Genomic DNA, 25705 nt, shown 5'->3' on the forward strand with positions numbered 1-25705 from the left:
AGCCTATTCAAGAGGAAAGAGTACCGCCAGCCGATCATGTTGCTATATTAATCGATGAAATTAAAGCAATGTTCGGACAATTAGTGCAACAAATGGCAGCATTAGGTAATGGTCAGACCACACAGTTAGAACGATCCCGTCCTATCACTAGAGTGGAATGTTATCGATGTGGGCGCAAAGGACACTATAGAAGGAATTGCAGACAGCGGTCTTGTTCTCCAAATGCACAGTGCCGACGAAATCAGGACATCAGAACAAATCACCGGAACTCCTCTGCTAAAAGAAACATTACATGTTATATTTGTGGACGTAAAGGACATTACCAATGGAATTGCAGACAGCAGTCTCGTTTACCGACCCCGCAGAATTGGCGTAACCAGGAGCAGGAAATGAAGAACCCGGAAGGACATTTACCGCGATATGTAGAGGATTGTCAAGCTTTTGATAGTGATTTAAGGTACCGGAAAGGACAAATTCATAATGGATGGAGGATTGGTCAAATCGCGATGGTGACAGATAAAGAGGCTACAAAAAAGAATGAAGAGCAGCGTTTCTAAGGAGGACATAATAAAAGGACAGCGCTCAGACTCTGATTTGAAAGTAATCAGAAGATGGTTGGAGAAGGATTTGAAACCGGATTGGCAACAGATTTCCAGATATGGACCAACAGTAAGGGGTTACTGGTTGCAGTGGAATTCGCTTCGACTGCGAGATGACTTAATTACTCGCAAATGGGAAAGTCCAGACGGAAAACGCTTTGTTTACCAAACAATAGTGCCCAATTCCTGCAAAGAGAATGTGCTGCGAGAACTACATGACAGTCGCGGAGGAGGACACTTTGGAGTAAACCAGACTTTGGCTAGAATAAGAGATCGATTTTACTGGATTAACTTCAGAAAGGACGTTGAGGAATGGTGTAAACGGTGTGACCAGTGTTCGTTACAGAAGGGATCCATCACAATTCGGGAACTTGAGAGAGAGAAGATGAAACCAAACAACGACCGTATGAAGATGACACTGGACCACAGACCAACTGGTGGCAATTATAAGAAAGGTGATGCTGTGTGGATGTTTCAACCCAGGAGGAGCAAAGGATTAAGTCAAAGATGGCAACGACACTGGGAGGGACCTTACCATGTGGTAAAAAGGTTAAATGACGTCGCGTACAGAGTCCAACGCAGCCCCAAAGGCAAGATGAAAATTGTCCATCTGGACCGACTCAAGAAATACCAGGGACTAGATGAAGCGGATCGGGACGATCAGCTTTAAGAGGGGGGCAGTGTTACGGTTTGGGCCTACTATGCTCGATACTCGATGAAACCGATGCCCCGCAATATCTGGCCGGGCGCGTATTAAAGTAGGCCACAGAAGGAAGCGCCATACCTGGAAGATTCGAGGCAAATCGCAAAGCGTTTCGCGGTCATTCTAGAACGTGGTTTGTGAATATAAAAGAAGCGGCGTCGGCGTCGACGGTAGTGTAGTGTAGTAGAGTATAGTAGTGAATTTGGGAACGCGGTTAAGTTTAAATAGTGGAATAATTGTGGAATTGTAGTAGTGTTTTTAGTAGCTGTGTTAATTATTGTACGGAGTGTTTTGAAGTGTTAATAAATTTATTAATTGTTAAGTTAAACTGACTTTGTGTGAACCCACGGGAAAATCGTAACAATATTGTAAATGTGCGTGAAAAAGCAGCAGCTACCATTGTATGTTATATCTGCGACAAGTTTATGGTTATGAATATCATAAAGGCCAAAATGAATTCAAAAAATCAGTCGCTTTATTACATAGCAGATTCCTACAAGAGTTTGTCAATAACAATGACAAATTTGAATGGTAATGGCAAGTTTGACAGTTTCCCTATCAAGGTTTTATCTGTGGACGCTGGGACTACCCATAAATATTTATTGATGGTTTGAAGTTGTGTTAAAAAACCACTTAAGGAATATGCCAGAAATTTCGTCCGTAGTAAAGCAATATTTGATTTTTCAATTAAAAACCTTCTGTTTCCACCTTTTTTGTATCTAAAACCTAGTACAGACAATAAACGATGCAAAGAAGAGTTGCTTATGTCAATTATGCTTTTCTCTTTCAACACATTATTTATAGTTGACACTGTAATGTGCTTTTCTAAAAATAAAGATAATAATTTTCAAGGAATCCTGTTAAATAAGGAGAGATTTATTACTTTCAAAATACATCTGAAGATAGTGTCATGAATATCACATTTACTACTTTCAGGTAAGAAGTTTTGGTTTTTTGTCCATGTCGTTGTTTCCCGGGAGATTTCAGAACATTATTGTTATTATCCAAGCTGTTTTGCAATCGGGTGATGGTGGTTACACTCAGAGCTGTCGGTAGTTGAATTACTTTAATTGGAAAATGTAGTTCAATTAATTTTAAGTAATTGAACTACTGTAATTAGATTACTTTTCAAAAACAATAATTGTAATTGATTTTTCAATTACTCAGCAAAAGTAGTTGAATTACTTTCAGAGTATTTGAATTACTTTCAGAGTAATTGAATTACTTTCAGAGTAATTGAATTACTCTCAGAGTAATTGAACTACTTTCAGAGTAGTTGAACTACAAATAATATTAAAGTAATGGAACTACTTGTTTTTGAGGTTAGATACGATTGTTTTTTTTTTTGCTCTGTTTAATGGCGTTACCAACTAGGGTATTTGCCAGCTCGATACGAAAGAGGCTCAGATAGTCGGGCTTGTGCCCCTGAGCCCCAAATAGCTACTAAAAGATACGATTGTTGTGTTTTGCGCGGTCGAGAAGTAGCGGTTTACTGAACCGGGTTCAGAGCAGTGTTTGGTTGGAAATGAAAAAATAGAAAAAAGTTAGAAAGTTGCGATTTTTGCTGCCTGGTGTAGTATTTTGTTCTCTTCATTTTAACATTAAACAACGCTATAGGTTGCATTTAATTTTTTTGAGTTAGGCGGTAAAATAATATTTCTTTGTAAAAAGCGCCACCTGTGGACGAAAGAAAACAACTTTAAATAATTATTTATGGAGCATCTAATAGAAAAAAACCTGCTCTTTTCAATGGCGCCAAACTTAATGTTCTACGACAAAGGGTTTCGAAGTTATCGCAGTTTTTTTAAAGCAACTTTTGACTTACCCCCACCACTTTAAGTCAAGAAATGGAGAAAAAAGGTTTTAACCAAAGTTGTTGCTAGTAAACGTAGCTTCCGTTTGCAAGTATTTTCAAAGTGCTATTGTATTTGAAATTTTGGAGATATGCACTTTTTTTAAGTTAAAGTTGTTAGTACGCCCTCTTGAGGACATTTCCTGAAACTGAAAATATTTTCTAGCGATTCTTTTGGCCCCTTTTTATAACAAAATTTTTTTTTTCAAAGCGCTACGATTATCCTTTAAGTCAAAAAAGCCGAGTGCCACTCTTATTTGGACATCCTGTACATTTACTACTGCCAATAAATAAATTACTTTTTAGTAGTTCAATTACATTTGAGTAGTTCGATTACATTTTATCAGTAATTGAATTAATGCCAGTAGTTGAACTACTGTAATTGTCTATTAATTCAACTACTTTACTGAAGTAATTGGTAGTTCAACTACATTTTAAAAACATTGACTAATTGTAATTCAACTACTTTCACTAATTTGAGAGTAGTTGATAATTGTTATTTAATTACTTTTTTTGAGTAATTGCGACAGCTCTGGTTACACTTATATTATCTAATATTACACTTCTTATATGTTATTTAAGTGTACCTACCTTCTGCACTAACGATTAATCAATAAGAGGTTCTCCATTGTCCTTTTCTTCTTGAAAATATTTCAGTAAAGAAAATACTATTAACCCCTCATATTCATTGGTTTGCAAAACTTCTCAATAGTGACACAGATGATATATCAAGAAATGTCTTTAAAAAGACAATTTTAATTATTTAAAAGATGTACAGAATAAAGCAATTTAAAATAAATCCAAACAATAATCAGTAAAAGGTTAATGAAAAAACATCCAAAATGTTTCCACATTACATGTAACACTGCAACAGTCATTCACAGTTAGGAATCGAAATCAACGTTCGAAAGAAACGCGTTGAATCCAACTGCAACAGGTTGAATTTTGTTTAATACACGTTTTGTTTGTAAATAGGGAAAATAAACAGCATTTTATGCATCAAGAAAACACTACTGAACTTTCTCCTTCTCTTTCTAGCCAATTGCAAAATTGGAAGACATGAATTATCTAATCGTCTAGAACATTACCATATTCAAAGAGATATGTCGTTGATTGAACGTTTGAATGGCCTTTAATCGTCTTCTTTCGTGACACAGACAATAGTTTCACTTTTTCAGCATGGAACTCGCATTTCTTAACCTTGTGTGTTTTGTGACCAAAATCAACTAAAATATCGAACTCTATAACACTCAAAAACCGCATTAAAATCCTTTGTTTCCTTTTGGAATAGCAAAAGATGTTCAGTAACCGAGCAAAAACTGTTTTTTTTTTCTTCTCCTGGTACCCAAAATCAAACTTGTTTCTTAAGTAAAATGAATAAAAAAATAATCATACTGTTTTGCTCACTTTAGTCTCTGTATCACATGTATACACAGCCTTTGGAACATCTGCCTGACCATTTGATTGGGGCATTTCAATAGCACCTGTACTGGCCACCACACATCTTGTGACATGTGCTCTAAAAACCACACGCACGCCTCCTGACAAGCGTTAAATTGCTTTGTTACCAGTTCGACCCATTGCACCATAGTGGGCTAAAAAAAATTCAAAGTTAAAACACCTAGACTGGGTAATCGGGCAAGTCCTTCACCTTTTCTTTGGCATGAATAAAAGTTTCAATGAAAAACGTCGTGGACAACTGAGCAGCCTTCTGTGTGATATTAGGCTCAATAGGTAGTATAGTTTGAGGGATATAACCGCATATTTGCCACATGAAACTATACAAAAATGCTAGTAAAAATAACCACAAAGTTTCACCAAAAATAACTCACTTAAAATATGTGTGCTCAAAAATATTTTTATCCTGAATAAAATGCATGTTATCCTGCCAAATCCAATCCTCCAGCTCTTTACTCAATTCAAACGTCATGTTAGGCGCCGGAGAGCTATTACAAGTTTCTATGGCGTCCAATGTAGTAGAAGAGCTTTCGCTACTATCATTATTAGATATCGGACATCTGGAAAACGATATGTCAGTCAGCAGTGTCCTACCAACTGAAATTGCGCGCGTACCTTTCATAAAACAACATGTAAGCACTGTTGGTTTTCTCGAAACTGAAATCCATAAATTTGTCCGTGACGCTGTCGTACGTTTTGCTGGTCATTTCGCCACCGAAACACTCGGCAGCTATCTGATTGGGATCGAACGGTTTTACCTCGGCATCGTTAAATAAAAACCATTTATCCCGTGATCCTACAGTTCGGTCTTTTATAAAACTGTAGTAGTGGCCTCCGTCAGCAGTTCCTAAACGTCAAAAATGTTTATTTTGCTAACGGAGTAAGTTTAACTGTTTGAAAACCTCAATTTCAATTTAATACGAGTAACAGGATACCCGCATTACTTTTCTTAAATTGGACAAACTGATTGAATTTATCGAATTGAAACTAACTGTAAGCTGACACCAGTCCCAAAAACTGACAGGTGGACCTTTTTTATAATGATGGGAGTAAATTTACCTTGACCGTTTAATTACCGGTACGGTAAAGTAAAACTCAATTTACCAATTTCACCAGTAGATTTATGGGTCTGAAATTTGCTTAAAAGATATCACAGGGTGGTTCAGTAAAAAGCGTATGCTACGTTCAAAACTACTACTTTACCATGCAAGTGCGCACGTTGTATACTGGAAGCAAAAACGGTCCCGCAAACTTACGGTGCTGAGTTAACGAGTTGATTAGGAACATTTTTGGTCTCTTGCAAATTTTTCGTAACTTTCACCGTTTTCGAGTTATTTAGGAAAAACCGGTTTGATGCATCAAATTTTCAAATCAGTTGAAGTGGTAGTTTGAAATTTGAACGCCCAGTAACTGGATTAATTTTGTGAGGGTGGTTCAACCATTTAAAAGAACTGTTTTGAGCCAGTGTTTCCAGCCGATTAGGGACATTTTTGGTTTCTTCGGGTCAAATCAAAATTCCCTATAAAATCCACTTAGAGTGAGAAAATGACTGTTTTAATCACATTTTTGGAATCCCCATTAAATTTTCTATCCAATAACCTGAAAAAACACTATAAAATTTGGTACAGTCAGTGAGAAAAGCGTGTTAAACATTGAACTGCCAGAAACACAGTGTGAAAGACAGTCAGGGACAAAATCGCCTATAAGACACGCTTGGAGTAAGCAAATCATGTTTCTAAGCACATTTTTATAATCCTTATTAAATTTCATATCCAATAACCTGAAAAAATACTACAAATTTTGATACAGTCACGGAGAAAAGCGGTGTCAAAGTTTGAACTGCCAGAAACACAGTTTGAAAGGATAGTCAGAGGCAAAATCGACTGTCAAACCCACTTGGAGTGAGAAAATAACGGTTTTAAACACAATTTTAGAATCATCATCAAATTTCCTATCCAATAACCTGAAAAACACTACAAAATTTGGTACAGACAGAGAGAAAAGCGATGTCAAAGTTTGAACTGCCAGAAACCCAGTTAGAAAGTAAATCGCCTGTAAAACCCACCTGCAGTGAGAAAATGACTATTTTAAACACATTTTCAGAATGATCTTTAATTCTATCCAATAACCTGAAAAAAACACTAGAAAACTTGGTACAGACAGAGAGAAAAGCGATGTCAAAGTTTGAACTGCCAGAAACACAGTTTGAAAGTACCGTCAGGGACAAAATCGACTGTCAAACTCACTTGGAGTGAGAAAATAACTGTTTCAAGCATATTTTTGGAATCCTCATGAAATTTCCTATCCAATAACCTGAAAAAACTACAAAATTTGGTATAGTGAGGGAGAAAATCGATGTCAAAGTTTGAACTGTCAGAAACACAGTTTGAAAGAATAGTCAGGGACAAAATCGACTGTAAAACCCACTTGGAATGAGAAAATAACTGTTTAAAACACATTTTTGAAATCTTTATTAATTTTCCTATTAAATAACCTGAAAAACATTACAAATTTGGTACAGTCAGGGAAAAAAGCAGTGTCAAAGTTTGAACTGCCAGAAACCCAGTTAGAATGGACATTAAGAGAGTAAATCGCCTGTAAAACCCACTTGCAGTGAGAAAATGATTATTTTAAACACATTTTTAGAATCATCTTTAATTCTATCCAATAACCTGAAAAAAACACTAGAAAATTTGGTACAGACAGAGAGAAAAGCGGTGTCAACGTTTGAAATGCCAAAAACACAGTTTGAAAAGATAGTCAGAGGCAAAATCGACTGCCAAACCCACTTGGAGTGAGAAAATAACGGTTTTAAACACAATTTTAGAATCATCATCAAATTTCCTATCCAATAACCTGAAAAACACTACAAAATTTGGTACAGACAGAGAAAAAAGCAGTGTCAAAGTTTGAACTGCCAGAAACCCAGTTAGAATGGACATTAAGAGAGTAAATCGCCTGTAAAACCCACTTGCAGTGAGAAAATGATTATTTTAAACACATTTTTAGAATCATCTTTAATTCTATCCAATAACCTGAAAAAAACACTAGAAAATTTGGTACAGACAGAGAGAAAAGCGGTGTCAACGTTTGAAATGCCAAAAACACAGTTTGAAAAGATAGTCAGAGGCAAAATCGACTGCCAAACCCACTTGGAGTGAGAAAATAACGGTTTTAAACACAATTTTAGAATCATCATCAAATTTCCTATCCAATAACCTGAAAAACACTACAAAATTTGGTACAGACAGAGAGAAAAGCGATGTCAAAATTTGAACTGCCAGAAACACAGTTTGAAAGTACCGTCAGGGACAAAATCGACTGTCAAACTCACTTGGAGTGAGAAAATAACTGTTTCAAGCATATTTTTGAAATCCTCATGAAATTTCCTATCCAATAACCTGGAAAAACTACAAAATTTGGTATAGTGAGGGAGAAAATCGATGTCAAAGTTTGGACTGTCAGAAACACAGTTTGAAAAAATAGTCAGGGAGAAAATCGTCTGTAAAACCCACTTGGAGTGAGAAAATGACTGTTTAAAACACATTTTTGAAATTTCTATTAAATTTCCTATTAAATAACCTGAAAAACATTACAAATTTGGTACAGTCAGGGAAAAAAACAGTGTCAAAGTTTGAACTGCCAGAAACCCAGTTAGAATGGACAGTCAGAGAGTAAATTGCCTGTAAAACCCACTTGCAGTGAGAAAATGATTATTTTAAACACATTTTTAGAATCATCTTTAATTCTATCCAATAACCTGAAAAAAACACTAGAAAATTTGGTACAGACAGAGAGAAAAGCGGTGTCAACGTTTGAAATGCCAAAAACACAGTTTGAAAAGCCAGTCAGGGACAAAATCGACTGTAAACCCACTTGGAGTGAGAAAATCACTGTTTCAAGCATATTTTTGGAATCCTCATGAAATTTCCTATCCAATAACCTGAAAAAACTACAAATTTTGGTACAGTCAGGAAGAAAAGCGGTGTCAAAATTTGAACTGCCAAAAACACAGTTTTTGTAATTTACCGGTCAAATTTTTCTGGAAACCATCCTAATTATTCTGAAGTAAAAGTACTAGTCCTAACAAAAAATTTACCTGTTTAACCAGGTTTTCATTTAACAGTTCAAATAACACTCATTTGCAAGTAATACGTTTTTACGAAACTAAATAGAAAAACTGTATTTACCAGTATGAACGGTAACACCTATAAGGTCATACTCGTACTGTTCCATTTCAGGATCCTCTTTCACTTTATCCTCCTGATAATGCTGCGGCATTAGAGTTTTTTCCACGTAGCCTGCCATATTTAACCGCAAAGGAAAGGAGAAATGCGTATTGACCTACAACAATCCTCATCAATAGCGGCTTATCAATAACATGTCAGAAGTTATACCACACCTTCTCTTTCAGCATCGTCAACATATTAAAAGTGTATCGCATGGTGTTAAAACACAAAATGTGCGGTAACTTTTTGAAACAGGCTCGTTTTTCGGCTCGCACTTTTTTGCCGCACTGCGAACACGTATACATGTTATCGCCTTCCAGGGTGTCTTTTACGGTCACCTCATCCAAGGACTCGTACAAATTACGCATATCGGCAACCTGGACAATTCGATAATGGCTTACTGTAGTGGTAAAAATTAAATTGCAACGTTAAATTACCTGACACCGCACTGTATAGAACTCCTCTAACGTGCGACTGACATGATCGCAGTCCAGAGAAACTACATTGTTGCTAATCACACCGCAAAACAATTTTTTAATTACTTCTTTCAGTGGCGGAGTCATTTCTTCTAATTTGCTGACCAAGTCGATGAAAAACTCGGCCATGTCTTTCTGTTCGGCTGTGTTTAGTGGTTGATGGTCCATTGTGTACACCTAAAGATATTTTTAATGGATATACATAGTTCCAAATTTGTTCTACATTGTATTAGGTATCAACAACCATATTAATACAGTGCGTTTTTTTTAACGCGCAACATAGGATTTTACGTGTTAAATTTTTAAGCCCATGTTAGACCATTTTATTTTGGAACTTCAAATCTATAACTTGACGGGTGTGTCTTTAGTACCCTGAAGCTTAAGTAAGTCTACCAATTTGGTCTAAAAAGTGATTAAAAACTGGAAAAAAATCATTTTTTTTCGAAAAGATTTTATCGTTCCATACACCCTGTATGCATTGTTGTTCCTTGTTGTTTTTATACTGGCAGGGCAGGTAGCAGGTAAAGTGACATATTTTGACTGCATCACGACCCGACATCTTTTGAACGTCAAAAGGGCATTTTATGATTGTTTGGAATACTGTTTGGCTTCAAACGGAGGTCACTTTGAACAATTCACTTATAAAAATGCTTCTTTTGTTCTTAACTTTCTTGATATAAAGTTAATTGTCACCCTTTCTACGCCAAATTTTACCTGCTACCTGCCGTGCCAGTATCAAAAACAACAAAGAACAACAATGCATACAGGGAGTATGAAACGATAAAACCTTTTCGAAAAAAGATGATTTTTTGCAAGCTTTTTAACACTTTTTAGGCCGAATTGGTAAACTTACTTAAGCTTCAGGGTACGAAACAGCCACCTGTCAAGTTTTATACTTGTAGTTCCAGAATAACATGGTCTAACATGGGCTTAAAAATTTAACACGTGAAATCCTATGTTGCGCGTTAAAAAAAAACGCACTGTATACTCAATAAGTATATAAAAAATCTTTATTTCCGAGGAAAACGGCTATCGACCTCTAATGGTCTTTCTGCCAATGTAACAGATATAAAGCTTAATGTATTGACCACTGTCAAAATAACTGTTATAAATCTCAGAAACACTTTTTGCCTCTAATACTGATAGAAAGCTTTTCTAAACCTTGATTATTGCAACTTTTTAGCACAGTTTGAGAGGGAGAAACAAAATTGCTTGTCAAACCCACTTAAAATTCTCCTCATTAAAATTCTTATACAATAACCAGAAAAAACCTTACAAAATTTGGTACAGTCAGTGAGAAAAGCGGTGTCAAAGTTTGAACTGCCAGAAACACAGTTTGAAACGACAATCAGGGACAAAATCCACTGTCAACCCACTTGGAATAAGAAAATTACAGTTTCAAGCATATTTTCGGGATCCTCATTAAATTTCCTATCCAATAACCTGAAAAAACTACAAAATTTGGTATAGTCAGGGAGAAAAGCGTTGTCAAAGTTTGAACTACCAGAAACACAGTTTGAAAGGACAGTCAGGGACAAAATCGCCTATAAAACCCACTTGGATTGAGAAAATGATTGTATTAAGCACATTTTTGGAATCATCATTAAATTTCCCATCCAACTACTTGATAAACACTACAAAATGTGGTACAGTCAGTGAGAAAAGCGGTGGCAAAGTTTGAACTGCCAGAAACACAGTTTGAAACGACAATCAGGGACAAAATCCACTGTCAACCCACTTAGAGTAAGAAAATGACAGTTTCAAGCATATTTTTGGGATCCTCATTAAATTTCCTATCCAATAACCTGAAAAAACTACAAAATTTGGTATAGTCAGGGAGAAAAGCGTTGTCAAAGTTTGAACTACCAGAAACACAGTTTGAAAGGACAGTCAGGGACAAAATCGCCTATAATACCCACTTGCATTGAGAAAATGATTGTATTAAGCACATTTTTGGAATCATCATTAAATTTCCCATCCAACTACTTGATAAACACTACAAAATGTGGTACAGTCAGTGAGAAAAGCGGTGGCAAAGTTTGAACTGCCAGAAACACAGTTTGAAACGACAATCAGGGACAAAATCCACTGTCAACCCACTTGGAGTAAGAAAATGACAGTTTCAAGCATATTTTTGGGATCCTCATTAAATTTCCTATCCAATAACCTGACAAAACTACAAAATTTGGTATAGTCAGGGAGAAAAGCGGTGTCAAAGTATGACCTGTCAGAAACACAGTTTGAAACGACAATCAGGGACAAAATCCACTGTCAACCCACTTGTATTGAGAAAATGATTGTATTAAGCACATTTTTGGAATCATCATTAAATTTCCCATCCAACTACTTGATAAACACTACAAAATGTGGTACAGTCAGTGAGAAAAGCGGTGTCAAAGTTTGAACTACCAGAAACACAGTTTGAAACGACAATCAGGGACAAAAGCATCTGTAAAACCCACTTGGAATGAGAACACAACTGTTTTAAACAGATTCTTGAAATCCTCATTAAATTTCACATCCAATAGCATGAAAAACACTACAAAATTTGGTAAAGTCAGTGAGAAAAGCGGTGTAAAAGTTTGAACTGCCTGAAAGACAGTTTGAAGACACAGTCAGGAACAAAAAGGCGTGTGAAGTTCTCGGTTTTGTCCAAAAATGTCCAAAAACTCTGAAAATTTAAATGGAAAGGTACAGTAAAAATCTCATAAAAGTAATCCCATATTCTCTACGAAGAATTTTCCTATTTAACTTTTTTTTGGATCCCTTCAAATAAAGTGGTGTGAGTAGTCCAAAGTTTGCTTTGAAAGAAATGAAATATCTCGAAAACGGTTAACCGTAGAGACTTTGTTTTTGCGGCATTTTAAAGAGCATTTTCTGTCCTGTAGAGTGTCCCAAAACAATGTTCCATTTAGTTTTCGGTCTTTTCGATAGAGGGCGTTTTTACAAAAAATGCACTTTTATCTTAGATATCTCGAAAAAATCAAATGCAATGGTATAGCTTCCTATTACTTATTCCATAAGCAATCAGATTATCTATCGTTGTGTGAAAACTGCTCTATCTCTTTTATAAAACGAGATATTATTGAAAAATCGTTAAGAATAGCCTTTTTACAGTTGTAAACATAACATTATTAATCAAATTAGAATACTATATGTTGCATAGGGTTTGGTTATAATGGCAGTCATTAGTACACGCAATTCCGTTTTGATTCAGACCATTTTCTGTTTGCTTTTTGAGTTTCTGAACGTAATACTGCAACATCTTATTGAGAAACCCTGGTATTTACAGTTACAGAGTAGACAGCAATCATATCAGCAGCTTCAGAATTCGGTAAAGGCAATTTGGAAGGTACAAAATGGACCAAATATGAACAATTTGACAATAAAAAAATATTATAGAGAAATAAATAAAATGCCTCATTTCATGCCTCATCTCTCTCATGTCGTCTATCATTTTGACGTTGCCAGGTAAAGCAATACTCAATATCGTCTGTAAATACCAAGGTTTATCAATAAGATGTTGCAGTATTACGTTCAGAAACTCAAAAAGCAAACAGAAAATGGTCTGAATCCAAACGGAATTGCGTATATTAATGACCAAATTGTGATTATAACCAAAACCTTGACCAAAATGATTATAACCAAACCCTAAGCAACATATAGTATTCTAATTTGATTAATAATGTAATGTTTATAACTGTAAACAGGCTATTCTTAACGATTTTTCAATAATATCTCGTGTTACAAAAGAGATAGAGTACTGCAGTTTTTACACAACGACAATCTGATTCCTTATGGAATAAGTAATAGGAAGAATTTGATTTTTTCGAGATATCTAAGAAGAAAGTGCAATTTTTGTAAAAACGCCCTCTATCGAAACGACCGAAAACTAAATGGAACATTGTTTTGGGACACTCTACAGGACAAAATGCTCTTTAAAATGCCTCAAAAACAAAGTCTCTACGATTAGCAGTTTTCGAGATATTTCATTTGTTTCAAAGCAAACTTTTCACTACTCCCACCACTTTATTTGAAGAGATAGAAAAAAAAGTTAAATAGGAAAATTCCTGGTAGAGAATAGGGGATTACTTTTATGAAATTTTTACTATACCTTTCCATTTAAATTTTCGGAGTTTTTGGACATTTTTCGATTTAGTGGGATCGAGCGGTGGAATTAGAAAGCTGAAAATTATTTCCAGCATTTTCTCTCGGCCACATTTACTAAGAAAATTTTTTTTTTTCATAGCCATACTATGTATAGTATTGGGACACCCTGTACAGAAATTGGAACTGTAAAACAAAGCTACAATTTATGGCAGCAATTTTAATTGAAGGTAGAACAATAGCCAACTAAACCAGTTCTTTGACTACTCTCAATTAAAGTACTGGTTGGTGAAATATTAGCCAAATAAACTAATTTCAGCTGGTAATTTGTTGTTTATTAGTTGTTTAGTTCTTTTAAGTTAAACCTCATTAATGATTCGACTTTTGAGGTTCATAAACAATCTATTTTAGCACTTAAAATTAAATATTTCTATTGATATAGTCTGCAGTTACTTCTTTAAAGCAGAGAAACTTGAAACACTCAAAACATGGAAATAATGAAACTAATTAATCTCAGATAGCTAAAAGTTCATACCTTACAAAAACTCCTGGGATTATAAGCTTTCCGTTCGCTCTCCAATAAATAAGCAAACATGCGTTGTAGCTCTTTTAAAGTGGGTTCGTGTTTCGAGTCTTCTGTGCATGCACCTAGAATGGAAGCGCGCGCTTGTGGCATCATGTACAGATGTTGCATACAAGACGCCATGTAGCAAGTGGCGCCCAAGTTTGTTAAACCCACATAACCGCAATCGGAACGTCCGTCCTCGTGAGGCCAATAATCCCAAGGATATGGAGAATTTGACCCTGAAATGTTTATCATAAATTTACGAAACGTTGGATAAACTGTTGTTTGATTTTTTACACTACAGATCCTACTCCCAAAATCAAAAACATCGGTCATGGATCGGTCAGGATCATAATCCACGAAATATGAATCAGTGTTGCCAATGGCCGTAGAATAATCATTCAAAAATGGTAGATTTTTGAAAACAAAATTAATTTTACATTATTATAAAGGATGTTTTTGAATGATTGACATAGAATCTACATCGAAAAATACTGCAAATTTTCTATATAAACCATACGTCAAAAATACAGATTTTTATTTTTTCATAATTTGTTAAGTTTTAACATTTGTGACAGATATCGCTTGGGTTTAGAAGATAATTTAGCTAGACAGTCACGTTACTGTCACTGTCAAAATAACCGTCATAAATCTTAGAAACACGATTTATATCAAATAGAAGAAAACTTTTTTAAACTCTTGCTTTTGTAACTTTTGAGCCCAGTTTGATATTTTTGACCTTAGTGACATTTGTCACGTGATTTTAGAACACTATTTATATAGACGGTCATGTGATAATTGTTAAAATAACATAACTAGGGCTATTTTAGCTAGGCTTTCATGACCTACCCACCACCATTAAGTAAGAAAATGATTTTTTTTCAGTTTATTTTTGAAATCGAGAATTGAATTGAATTTGCTGAAAAACCCACTTTAGTGAGAAAATTACTGGTTTAAGCACATTTTTGCAATTCTCGTTAAATCTCCTATCCAACAACCTAAAAAAACACTACGAAATAGAAAAGCGGTGTCAAAGTTTGAACCGCCAATAACACAGTTTGAAAGAACAGTCAGGGATAAAATCGCCTGTAAAAACCACTTGTAGTGAGAAAATCACTGTTTTAAGCACATTTTTGAAATCCTCATTAAATTTCCTATCCAATAACCTAAAAAAACACTACAAAATTTGGTACAGTCACGTAGAAAAACGGTGTGAAAGTTTGAACTGCCAGAAAGACATTTTTCAAGGACAGTCAGAGACAAAATCGCTTGTAAAACCCACTTGAAGTGAGAAAGTTACAGTTTTAAGCACATTTTTAGAATCCTCATTGAATATCCTATACAATAACCTAGAAAAACATTACGAAATCGAGTACAGTCAAAAAGAAAAGTGGTGTGAAAATTTGAATTGCTAGAAAGACAATTTTCAAGGACAGTCAGAGACAAAATCGCTTCTAACACCCACTTGGAGTGAGAAAGTTACAGTTTTAAGCACATTTCTGGAATCCTCATTAAATATTCTATACAATAACCTAGAAAAACACTACGGAATCGAGAACAGTTAAAAAGAAAAGTGGTGTAAAAATTTGAACTGCCAGAAACACAGGTTGAAAGGACAGTCAGGGACAAAATCGCTTGTAAAACCCACTTGGAATGAAAAAATGTCTGTTTCAAGCACATTTCTGAAATCCTCATTTAATTTTCTATCCAATGATATAAAAAAACACTACAAAATCGAGTACCGTCAAAAAGAAAAGTGGTGTGAAAGTTTGAACTGCCAAAAACACAGTTTAAAAGGACAGTCAGGGACAAAATCGACTGTAAAACCCACTTGGAGTGAGAAAGCTACAGTTTTAAGCATATTTTTGGAATCCTCATTAAATATCCTATACAATAACCTAGAAAAACACTACAAAATCGAGTACAGTCAAAGAGAAAAGTGGTGTGAAAGTTTGAACTGCCAGAAACACAGTTTTCAAGGACAGTCAGGGACAAAATCGCTTGTAAAACCCACTTGGAGTGAGAAAGTTACAGTTTTAAGCACATTTTTGGAATCCTTATTGAATATCCTATACAATAACCTAGAAAAACACTACGAAATCGAGTACAGTCAGAGAGAAAAGTGGTGTAAAAATTTGAACTGCCAGACAGACAGTTTTCAACGACAGTCAGTGACAAAATCGCTTGTAAAACCCACTTGGAATGAGGAAATGTCTGTTTTAAACACATTTTTGAAATCCTCATTTAATTTTCTATCCAATGATATAAAAAACATTACAAAATCGAGTACCGTCAAAAAGAAAAGTGGTGTGAAAGTTTGAATTGCCAGAAAGGCAGTTTTCTAACGCCTGTCATTGACGAAATCGCCTGTAAAACCCATTTGGAGTGAGAAAGCTACAGTTTTAAGCATATTTTTGGAATCCTCATTAAATATCCTATACAATAACCTAGAAAAACACTACAAAATCGAGTACAGTAAAGAGAAAAGTGGTGCGAAAATTTGAACTGCCAGAAACACAGTTTGAAAGGACAATCAGGGACAAAATCACTTGTAAAACCCACTTGGAGTGAGAAAGTTACAGTTTTAAGCATATTTTTGGAATCCTCATTGAATATCCTATACAATAACCTAGAAAAACACTACGAAATCGAGAACAGTCAAAAAGAAAAGTGGTGTGAAAATTTGAATTGCCAGAAACACAGTTTGAAAGGACAGTCAGGAACAAAATCGCTTGTAAAACCCACTTGGAGTGAGAAAGTTACAGTTTTAAGCACATTTTTGGAATCCTCATTGAATATCCTATACAATAACCTAGAAAAACACTACGAAATCGAGTACAGTCAGAGAGAAAAGTGGTGTAAAAATTTGAACTGCCCGAAACACAGTTTGAAAGGACAGTCAGGGACAAAATTGCTTGTAAAACCCACTTGGAATGAGAAAATGTCTGTTTTAAGCACATTTTTAAAATCCTCATTTAATTTTCTATCCAATGATATAAAAACACTACAAAATCGAGAACCGTCAAAAAGAAAAGTGGTGTGAAAGTTTGAATTGCCAGAAAGACAATTTTCAACGCCTGTCATTGACAAAATCGCATGTAAAACCCACTTGGAGTGAGAAAGCTACAGTTTTAAGCATTTTTTGGAATCCTCATTAAATATCCTATACAATAACCTAGAAAAACACTACAAAATCGAGTACAGTCAAAGAGAAAAGTGGTGCGAAAATTTGACCTGCCAGAAACACAGTTTTCAAGGACAGTCAGGGACAAAATCGCCTGTAAAATTCACTTGAAGTGAGAAATTGAATGATCTTAGTACATTTTTGGAATCCTCATTAAATTTTCTATCCAATAACCTGAAGAAACACTACAAAATTTGGTACAGTCAGGTAGAAAAGTGGTGTGAAAATTTGAACTGCCAGAAAGACAGTTTTCAAAACAGTCAGGAACAAAATTGCTTGTAAAACCCACTTGCAGTGAGAAAGTTACAGTTTTAAGCACATTTTTGGAATCCTCATTAAATATCCTATCCAATAACCTAGAAAAACACAACGAAATCGAGTACAGTCAAAGAGAAAAGTGGTGCAAAAATTTGAACTGCCAGAAACACAGTTTGAAAGAACAGTCAGGGACAAAATTGCTTGTAAAACCCACTTGGAGTGAGAAAGTTACAGTTTTAAGCACATTTTTGGAATCCTCATTGAATATCCTATACAATAACCTAGAAAAACACTACGAAATCGAGAACAGTCAAAAAGAAAAGTGGTGTGAAAATTTGAATTGCCAGAAAGACAATTTTCAAGGACAGTCAGAGACAAAATCGCTTGTAAAACCCACTTGGAGTGCGAAAGCTACAGTTTTAAGCATTTTTTGGAATCCTCATTAAATATCCTATCCAATAACCTAGAAAAACACAACGAAATCGAGTAGAGTCAAAGAGAAAAGTGATGCAAAAATTTGAACTGCCAGAAAGACAGTTTTCAAGGACAAAATCGTTTCTAAAACCCACTTGGAGTGAGAAAGTTCCAGTTTTAAACACATTTTTGAAATTCTCATTAAATGTCCTATCTAATGACATAAAAAACCAATAAGAAATTAGTTAAAGTCAAAGAGAAAAGTGGTGTCAAAATATGAACTGCCAAAAAACAGTTCGAAAGAACAGTCAGGAACAAAATCACTTGTAAAACCCACTTGAAGTGAAAAAAATTACAGTTTTAAGCACATTTTTGAAATGCCTATCCAATTACCTAGAAAACACTACAAAATCAAGTACAGTCAAAGAAGAAAGTGTGAAAATAACTTACCAGGTTGATGCTGCTTCAATAGCTTTTCATGTAGAACCGCATAGTTTTCAGGCGATCCCTTCACTAATTCAACCAACAAATCAAAGGCGGCGGTACGTGATCTCGGCGATTTACATTTAGGCACATGCCGTAATTTTGGATTGGGCAAAGCAAACAAAAAGTCAAACACCTGAAAAAAAAAATCGTAAAACCCCCTCGATTCAATCAGAAGTGAGTTTTTACCTCATTGAGCAGTTCTTGACCACCTTTACTAGTTTGAAATGGTGGTCGATGTTTTATTAAGTTGGTTAGTAGATTCAAAAGTCCTATAAGACCGTCATCTTCTATGGTTCTATGACGGGCTTCCAGGTAATCTCTAGTCAGGACCGAATGAGCTATTTTAGATGTTAATTCGTTGATGTCAATTACGGAGTTTTGCGGTTCCTCAATACTCTCCTTCACTAATTCATCGGGAAGGCTATCCACAAGCCTAAAAAATGTTTTACACAACAATCTGCAAGCTGGATTTAAACTAAAAACGCACCGTGATACGAGCCAAAAGTAATCACGACAAGCGGGACCGTAAGGTTCTTTACCCTCTTCTTGCGCTTGCATCGGCTCAATTCTCTGAGATCGCATGTTTTCCGCTTTATCCAAGTATGTCAATAATTGCGCCAGTATGGGCGCTACTAAGACACTATCCACGTGTTCGCCCCTTGAAGATATACCCAAGCATAGACGGTAAATGTGCGAACAAACTTCTCTTCTAACAGCTGGCTCTGGATCTTCCAGTACCAATCTATTGATCAATGAATACAATTTATGTTAATTAAAAAGAATTCATTTTTTCGTCTATATTCTAATAATACAAGAACATCACATATCACATCAAGTCAAATATCTCTTGATGATCTTTTCGCATTTTAGGAACTCTTCACACCAGCGATATCAACTACCACATTTTTTAATGGATCGGTAAAGGTTTTAATCAATTTTTATATTCAGTTTCTAGTTATCAGAGTTTAATCTTTGAGCAAAGAATAACACATTTGATTATTGACTAAAATACCTGTTAATACCCAATCAAAATATTAGGGATGAGAGATGTATACGACAGATATCAGTTTTCGATTGGTGATTGTATTACCAAACATTTATCCTACTTGTAGATATAAATGTCTTCTGTCATAATATCCAACCATCATGAGTAATGTCCCAATTTTCTTTCCTTAAACTGAACCACTTTCTATTGAACGTGATTTAACACATTTGATACGAAATATTAATCTATTTTCATTATTTTAAATGATCAAAAATAGAAAGTAATATTCATCTTTGAAGGTACGAGTCTACTGGATACTTTTGTATGGCAACAATGTTGCACAACATGCTGGAAAGCGACGATACTATAATTTCTTTGATGTTTCGGCGAAAAACCGCCTAATGATTGACTTACATTGAATTCCTTTGTATTACAATTTGATACGTATTTAGCACATGGATTTCGTATTTATTGCAACGCAACGGTGATACGACATGGGTTTTGCCTCCAATTGCCTTTGGATTATCGAAATCTGCAGCTTGTTAAAATAATGATGGTAGTAAATTACCGGCAAGGTAAAATAAAATGGAAAAGTAAAATTCAGTGTGGCAGGAAAATTTACCAATTTTACCAGTAAATTTATGGGTCTTAAATTTGTTGTGTCATAGCTGTCCTTAATTTGAATTTTTTCATATATACCCTGTAGAGTACACTGACGGACTGTGAAACTTCCAGGGATAAGTTTAGCAGTTCTTTACAAACATTTTTGCTTTCTTTAAAATTTTTCGTAACTTTCACCGTTTCTGAGTTAATTAGCATAAAAAAACTGGTTTAATGCAACAAATTTTCATGTCAGTTGAAATTATTGTTTGAAATTTGGGCACCCCCTTCTAACTCGGTTATTTTTGGAAGTTCAGGGAGGTTAAACAACTCAAATTAACCTCTTTCCAGTGGTGTTGAGCAAAACATCTGACAAATTGCGTACAGGGTGACCAAAAACAGTAAATACTTTTCATGCACACCCTGTATACTGGAAGTTAAAACGGTCCTGCAAACTTGCGGTATTGAGTTAAGGAGTTGATTAAGAATATTTTTGGTTTCTTGCAAATTTTTCGTAACTTTCACCGTTTTCGAGTTATTTAGTAAAAACTGATTTGATGCAACAAATTTTCAAATCAGTTGAAGTGGTGGTTTGAAATTTGAACACCCTGTAACTGGGTTAATTTTGTGAGTTCAGGGTGGTTCAACCACTTAAAAGGAGCTCCGTTTTGAGCTCCTCTTTGTAGTGGTGTAGAGAACTTGGAGTGAGAAAGTGAGACTTTTAAGCACATTTTTGGAATCTTCATTAAATTTCCTATCCAATAACCTAAAAAAAATAAAATAATTGGGAGAAAGCGGTCAAAGTTTGAACTGCCAGAAACACGGTTTAAAAGGACAGTCAGGAGCAAAATTACCTGTAAAACCCACTTGGAGTGAGAAAATGACTGTTTTAAGTACATTTTTGGAATATTCATTAAATTTCCTATCCAATAACCTGAAAAAACACTACAAAATTTGGTACAGTCAGGGAGAAAAGCGGTGTCAAAGTTTGAACTGCCAGAAACATAGTTCAAAAAGACAGTCAGAGACAAAATCGAGTGTAAAACCCACTTGGAGTGAGAAAATTACAGTTTTAGGTATATTTTTGGAATCTTAATTGTATTTCCTATCCACTAACCTGAAAAAACACTACAAAAATTGGTACAGTGTGAGAAAAAAGCGGTGTCAAATTCTGAGCTGCCAGAAACCCAGTTTGAAGGGACAGTCAGGGACAAAATCGACTGTAAAACCCACTTGGAGTGAAAAAATGAGAGTTTTAAGCACATTTTTGGAATTTTAATTAAATTTCCTAACCAATAACCTAAAAAAAAATAAAAAAAATTGGGATAGTTAGGGAGAAAAGCGGTGTCAAAGTTTGAACTGCCAAAAACACAGTTTAAAAGGACAGTCAGGGACAAAATTACCTGTAAAACCCACTTGGAGTGAGAAAATGACTGTTTTAAGCACATTTTTGGAATCTTCATTAAGTTCCTATCCAATAACCTGAAAAAACACTACAAAATTTGGTACAGTGAGAGAAAAAAGCGGTGTCAAATTCTGAGCTGCCAGAAACCCAGTTTGAAGGGATAGTCCGGAACAAAATCGACTGTAACACCCACTTAGAGTGAGAAAATGACTGTTTTAGGCACATTTTTGGAATCTTCATTAAGTTCCTATCCAATAACCTGAAAAAACACTACAAAATTTGGTACAGTCAGGGAGAAAAGCGGAGTCAAAGTTTGAACTGCCAAAAACACAGTTTAAAAGGACAGTCAGGGACAAAATCGACTGTAAAACCCACTTAGAGTGAGAAAATGACTGTTTTAAGCACATTTTTGGAATCTTCATTAAGTTCCTATCCAATAACCTGAAAAAACACTACAAAATTTGGTACAGTCAGGGAGAAAAGTGGGGTCAAAGTTTGAACTGCCAGAAACATGGTTCAAAAAAACAGTCACCGACAAAATCGAGTGTAAAACCCACTTGGAGTGAGAAAATTACAGTTTTAGGTATATTTTTGGAATCCTAATTGTATTTCCTATGCACTAACCTGAAAAAACACTACAAAATTTGGTACAGTGAGAAAAAAGCGGTGTCAAATTCTGAGCTGCCAGAAACCCAGTTTGAAGGGACAGTCAGGGATAAAATCGATTGTAAAACCCACTTGGAGTGAAAAAAGGACTGTTTTAAACACATTTTTGGAATACTCATTAAATTTTCTATTCAATAACCTGAAAAACACTACAAAATTTGGTACCGTCAAACCAACTGCCAAAGGAAGCCTTCCTGGTAAAGTAAAATATTTACTTTACCGGTAATTTACCCATCACTAGATTAAAGAAAATTACTAAGAAAATTTCGAAACTTTGACACCCCATGTCAAGAAAGAAGCGATTACTGACGATTATATTCCTAACGAAATTTGTATTTAAAGTAAGCTGCTCTATCGAATGCAGAAATCCTGATAAAATACTGACTCACCCTGTATAACTCTTCGTTTTAAAACAAAACTGAACACAATATATTCATAATCATTGTTTGCAGATGTCCGCAGATAAGACGCTACTTTTTCTGTGTTCTTTTTTTCAGAAGTGTCTTCTTTGAAAAGACTCGCGTACAAAAAAGTAAACATCTTAAAATTTGGCCACTAACAAAAAAATTGCAAAATGTAAAAACATTGCTCCTCTAAAAAAAATTAAACGATATAGAATACTTAAAAAAAAAATATCAAAATCATGTCATTCATGAAATCCAACTGATATAAATTGATAAAATTTCTAACAAAATTTGACAGTTTAAATGATAGAATTGTCCAATTTCTTCATAAAATTCAATTGCTTAAATGGTAAAGTTCACTAATTTACTAATAAAATTTCCAACTTTAAATGACAAAATCGACTAGTTTGCTAATAAAAATTGACAGTTTAAATGACGAAACTCACTAATTTCTTCATGAAATTCAATTGCTAAAATGCTGAAATTGACTAGTTAACAAACTTTAAATAATGAAATAAGTGACTAGTTGCATTTTTCTAATGAAATTTTACTGTTAGGTTGATGAAATTGCTACATTTGGTATCAGAATTAGTGAAAATGAAATAAAAAATAACTTTTTATATCAATGAAACTTACCTTTGAAACCACACCGAAAAATCCAACGATTCAAACAATCCCTGCCTGGCCTCTTCACTACAATGCAACCAAGACACCAACAAAGTCATAGCGTAATGAACGACTTGAGCTCGTCCCCAAAATCCAGTCTTATAATGATTAGGATCCCTAGGCAAAGACGCTTCTTTTAAAATAGAAGTCAACTTGGGCATCGTTGTCTTGACATCAACCAGAGCCATCATGGCATCGTTCAAACTAGGAATGATAATCTTTTCGTTTCTTGAAGGGCGTGATTCGTGAGGCAATTGCTCCAAACCCAAGTGACAGAGCAGTTTCAATAATGAAGCCAGACAGTCTTGTTGCCAGTCACTGCCGTCGCCACTGTCTCTTTGCAACACTCCCGACATGAAAATATCGTAAAGATATCGCAGCCCTCCGTGTTGGATAAACTTTCTAGTCCAAGGAACTTCATCGTCGTCCCCGAATTTGCCTTGCCTGATACTGAGAGACTCCACAATGTACAGGGAATACATGAGCTTCTGCGCACTGGACGGATCCAAAAGTTCGGACAGAGAAATGTTCAACTGTTGAAATCCTTTCAACAACTTAGGACTGGTGGGCATTAAACTCAGTATGTCCCAAACTCGACGGCTCAAAACTTGAGCCTTGGTATGCGGAATCACTTCGCCACCTTTAACCACTATTTTCATTGAACTCAAGGTGTGCATAAGAGAAAACAGTTGCTCGAAGTAACTCGGCTTCAATAACAATAGCGTTGGTAAACAGTCTCTTGACGGTGCCGCTTGCATTGACGGTGCGTCCAAAAACTCTCGTTTCTTCATATTCCTGGACATTCCCACCGAGATGTAGGTGATTTGATTGTCTTTGAAACCCATTTCTTGCAACGTTTTTTCATCACAGTCAATTGACAGTTCTTGGCCTAAATATTTTAGAATAAACGAACATTCCCAGTGTAAAAAATTAAAATAATATCTACCTTGGGTTATGATTCGAATCCAAGTGTCTGGTTTCTTTGTAGTGTGACTAGTTGGATGACCATCTATTGCTTCCTCTTGAGAACGGATTTTTAAGATACCTTCCCACCATTTAACTATTTCAGCCCTGAGGTCTGCTACATAGTCTAAAAATTTTAAAATGAACTCAAGACTGTTATACAAGGTATTCCAAATGTTTCGAAATCTTTTTTCACAAGATTAAAGCTACAAAGATGGAATTTTGAAATATCACGTAAGGTTAATTTTTTCAATTTTTCCATCTATCTCTTGATGGTCATTTCGAATTTTTGGGACCCTGGAACCAGCGACATCCACCACCATTTTTGTTTAATTCAAAAATCTGCTCACAACACTATAGAGGAATAACCCTCTTAAATACAGCAATAAAACTATTGACGAGCATTCTTAAGAACAAACTGGAAACGCAAATTAAGAATGCTGAAGAACAAGAGAGCTTCACGAACAGTCAATAACAGACGCAGTATTCAAAACAAATAAAAGAAAAGTCTACAGGGTGGTCCAGTTTTAAATGTCAATAATTCATCAATCGATAGCCCATCAAAAAACAAGTTGACATACATTATGTCATTTTCCTGAAAAACGCTTCCTAAGGAAGGCACAGACCTCCAAAGTTCAGTTTAAAAAATCGTTCTTTTGCTACAACTGTCAGACCAATTTTGATGAAATTTGGAACAAGTAATTATGAAATGAGTACTCGTTATGTGATGTGAATGACATTCTTCAAAATTGTTTATATGCGTCGATATAGGGGGATAGTCTTTATTTTCTACGCTCACTGGATATTATTCAAAATTGACAAAAATGTCTACTTGGGTTATTGTATTTTTTACTTTAAAATGGTTCAAAAGGATTAAAATCTGGTGATCTGTGAGGTTTACGAGTTAATTTTTGACAAAATAGTTAAAAAACAGGATTTTTGGACTAATGTTTACTGGCGTTCAATTTTTTAGACAATAAGTAATGTAAAACTGATCATTCAATCAATTTTTTTTTTATTCATTTAAACGCTAGTAACAATCCGAATTTTCGAACTATTTTAATTCTAAAAATTAGTGTTCAAGACTAATATCGTGGCATTTAATGCCAAAATTGTTTACTTTCATCAATGAAGAGTCTGAAACTTAACTTTTACTATAAAAAATAGTTTAAAATTCGATTTTTCAGTCTTAAAGTACAGTGAAGCGTCTAGCAGTCAATTTAATACTGACAAAGCGTGAAATGGCATGTTTAAGCTTATGGAAAATATAAAAACAGTTTTTTAAGTCTGCTATGTCAAAAACTTGGTGAAGATAACCCTAAAACTTGATTTTCTAAACTGAAAGCAGTTTTTAAGCCTTAAAAATAGTCCAGAGTTCTAAAAAATTTAAAAGCAAAGTAAAAAACTTGAAAAGTTAGTCTTCAAGTCAATTTTCATAAATCTAATGTCAATATCCTGTGTTTAAGACTATTTTCAAGACTAAAATATTGAAATGTATTTTCAAATTATGAAAACTTACTTCAAATCCAAATTTTAAGCTTTTGATGTCACTTTTCATTGGTTCAGACTCATTTTTTGGTGTTCAAGAATTTTCAAAGTTGAAATGTGTGAATTTGTAGTAAAAAATTCTCGATAAAGTAGTTTTTAAGCCTCTCAAGTCAATTTTCATAGTTTCCAAGTCAATT

General features: G+C 34.9%; 2 protein-coding genes across 2 annotated transcripts in view; one reads left to right on the forward strand and one right to left on the reverse strand.

Moving 5' to 3' along the window:
- The window catches only part of LOC145725573 (uncharacterized), a 214783-nt gene extending 211985 nt beyond the window's left edge, over positions 1–2798 (forward strand). Inside the window, exon 3 of the mRNA XM_081974369.1 lies at positions 2677–2798. Within this exon, the coding sequence (XP_081830495.1) occupies positions 2677–2798 (122 nt within the window). The remainder of the gene's footprint in view (positions 1–2676) is intronic.
- Positions 1–25705, reverse strand: part of puf (ubiquitinyl hydrolase 1 puf) — a 91067-nt gene that overhangs the window by 36298 nt on the left and 29064 nt on the right. Inside the window, exons 12-24 of the mRNA XM_081972906.1 lie at positions 24004–24147; positions 23028–23946; positions 18819–19073; positions 18518–18764; positions 18296–18464; positions 13960–14228; positions 9279–9494; positions 9015–9218; positions 8803–8956; positions 5228–5459; positions 4987–5172; positions 4806–4932; positions 4562–4749 (exon numbers count right to left, since the gene is read on the reverse strand). Of these exons, the coding sequence (XP_081829032.1) occupies positions 4562–4749; positions 4806–4932; positions 4987–5172; positions 5228–5459; positions 8803–8956; positions 9015–9218; positions 9279–9494; positions 13960–14228; positions 18296–18464; positions 18518–18764; positions 18819–19073; positions 23028–23946; positions 24004–24147 (3310 nt within the window). The remainder of the gene's footprint in view (positions 1–4561; positions 4750–4805; positions 4933–4986; positions 5173–5227; positions 5460–8802; positions 8957–9014; positions 9219–9278; positions 9495–13959; positions 14229–18295; positions 18465–18517; positions 18765–18818; positions 19074–23027; positions 23947–24003; positions 24148–25705) is intronic.

This window comes from Ips typographus, linkage group LG2 (assembly GCF_016097725.1).
Source record: "Ips typographus isolate SLU linkage group LG2, UJ_Ityp_2.0, whole genome shotgun sequence".
NCBI classification, from domain to species: domain Eukaryota; kingdom Metazoa; phylum Arthropoda; class Insecta; order Coleoptera; family Curculionidae; genus Ips; species Ips typographus.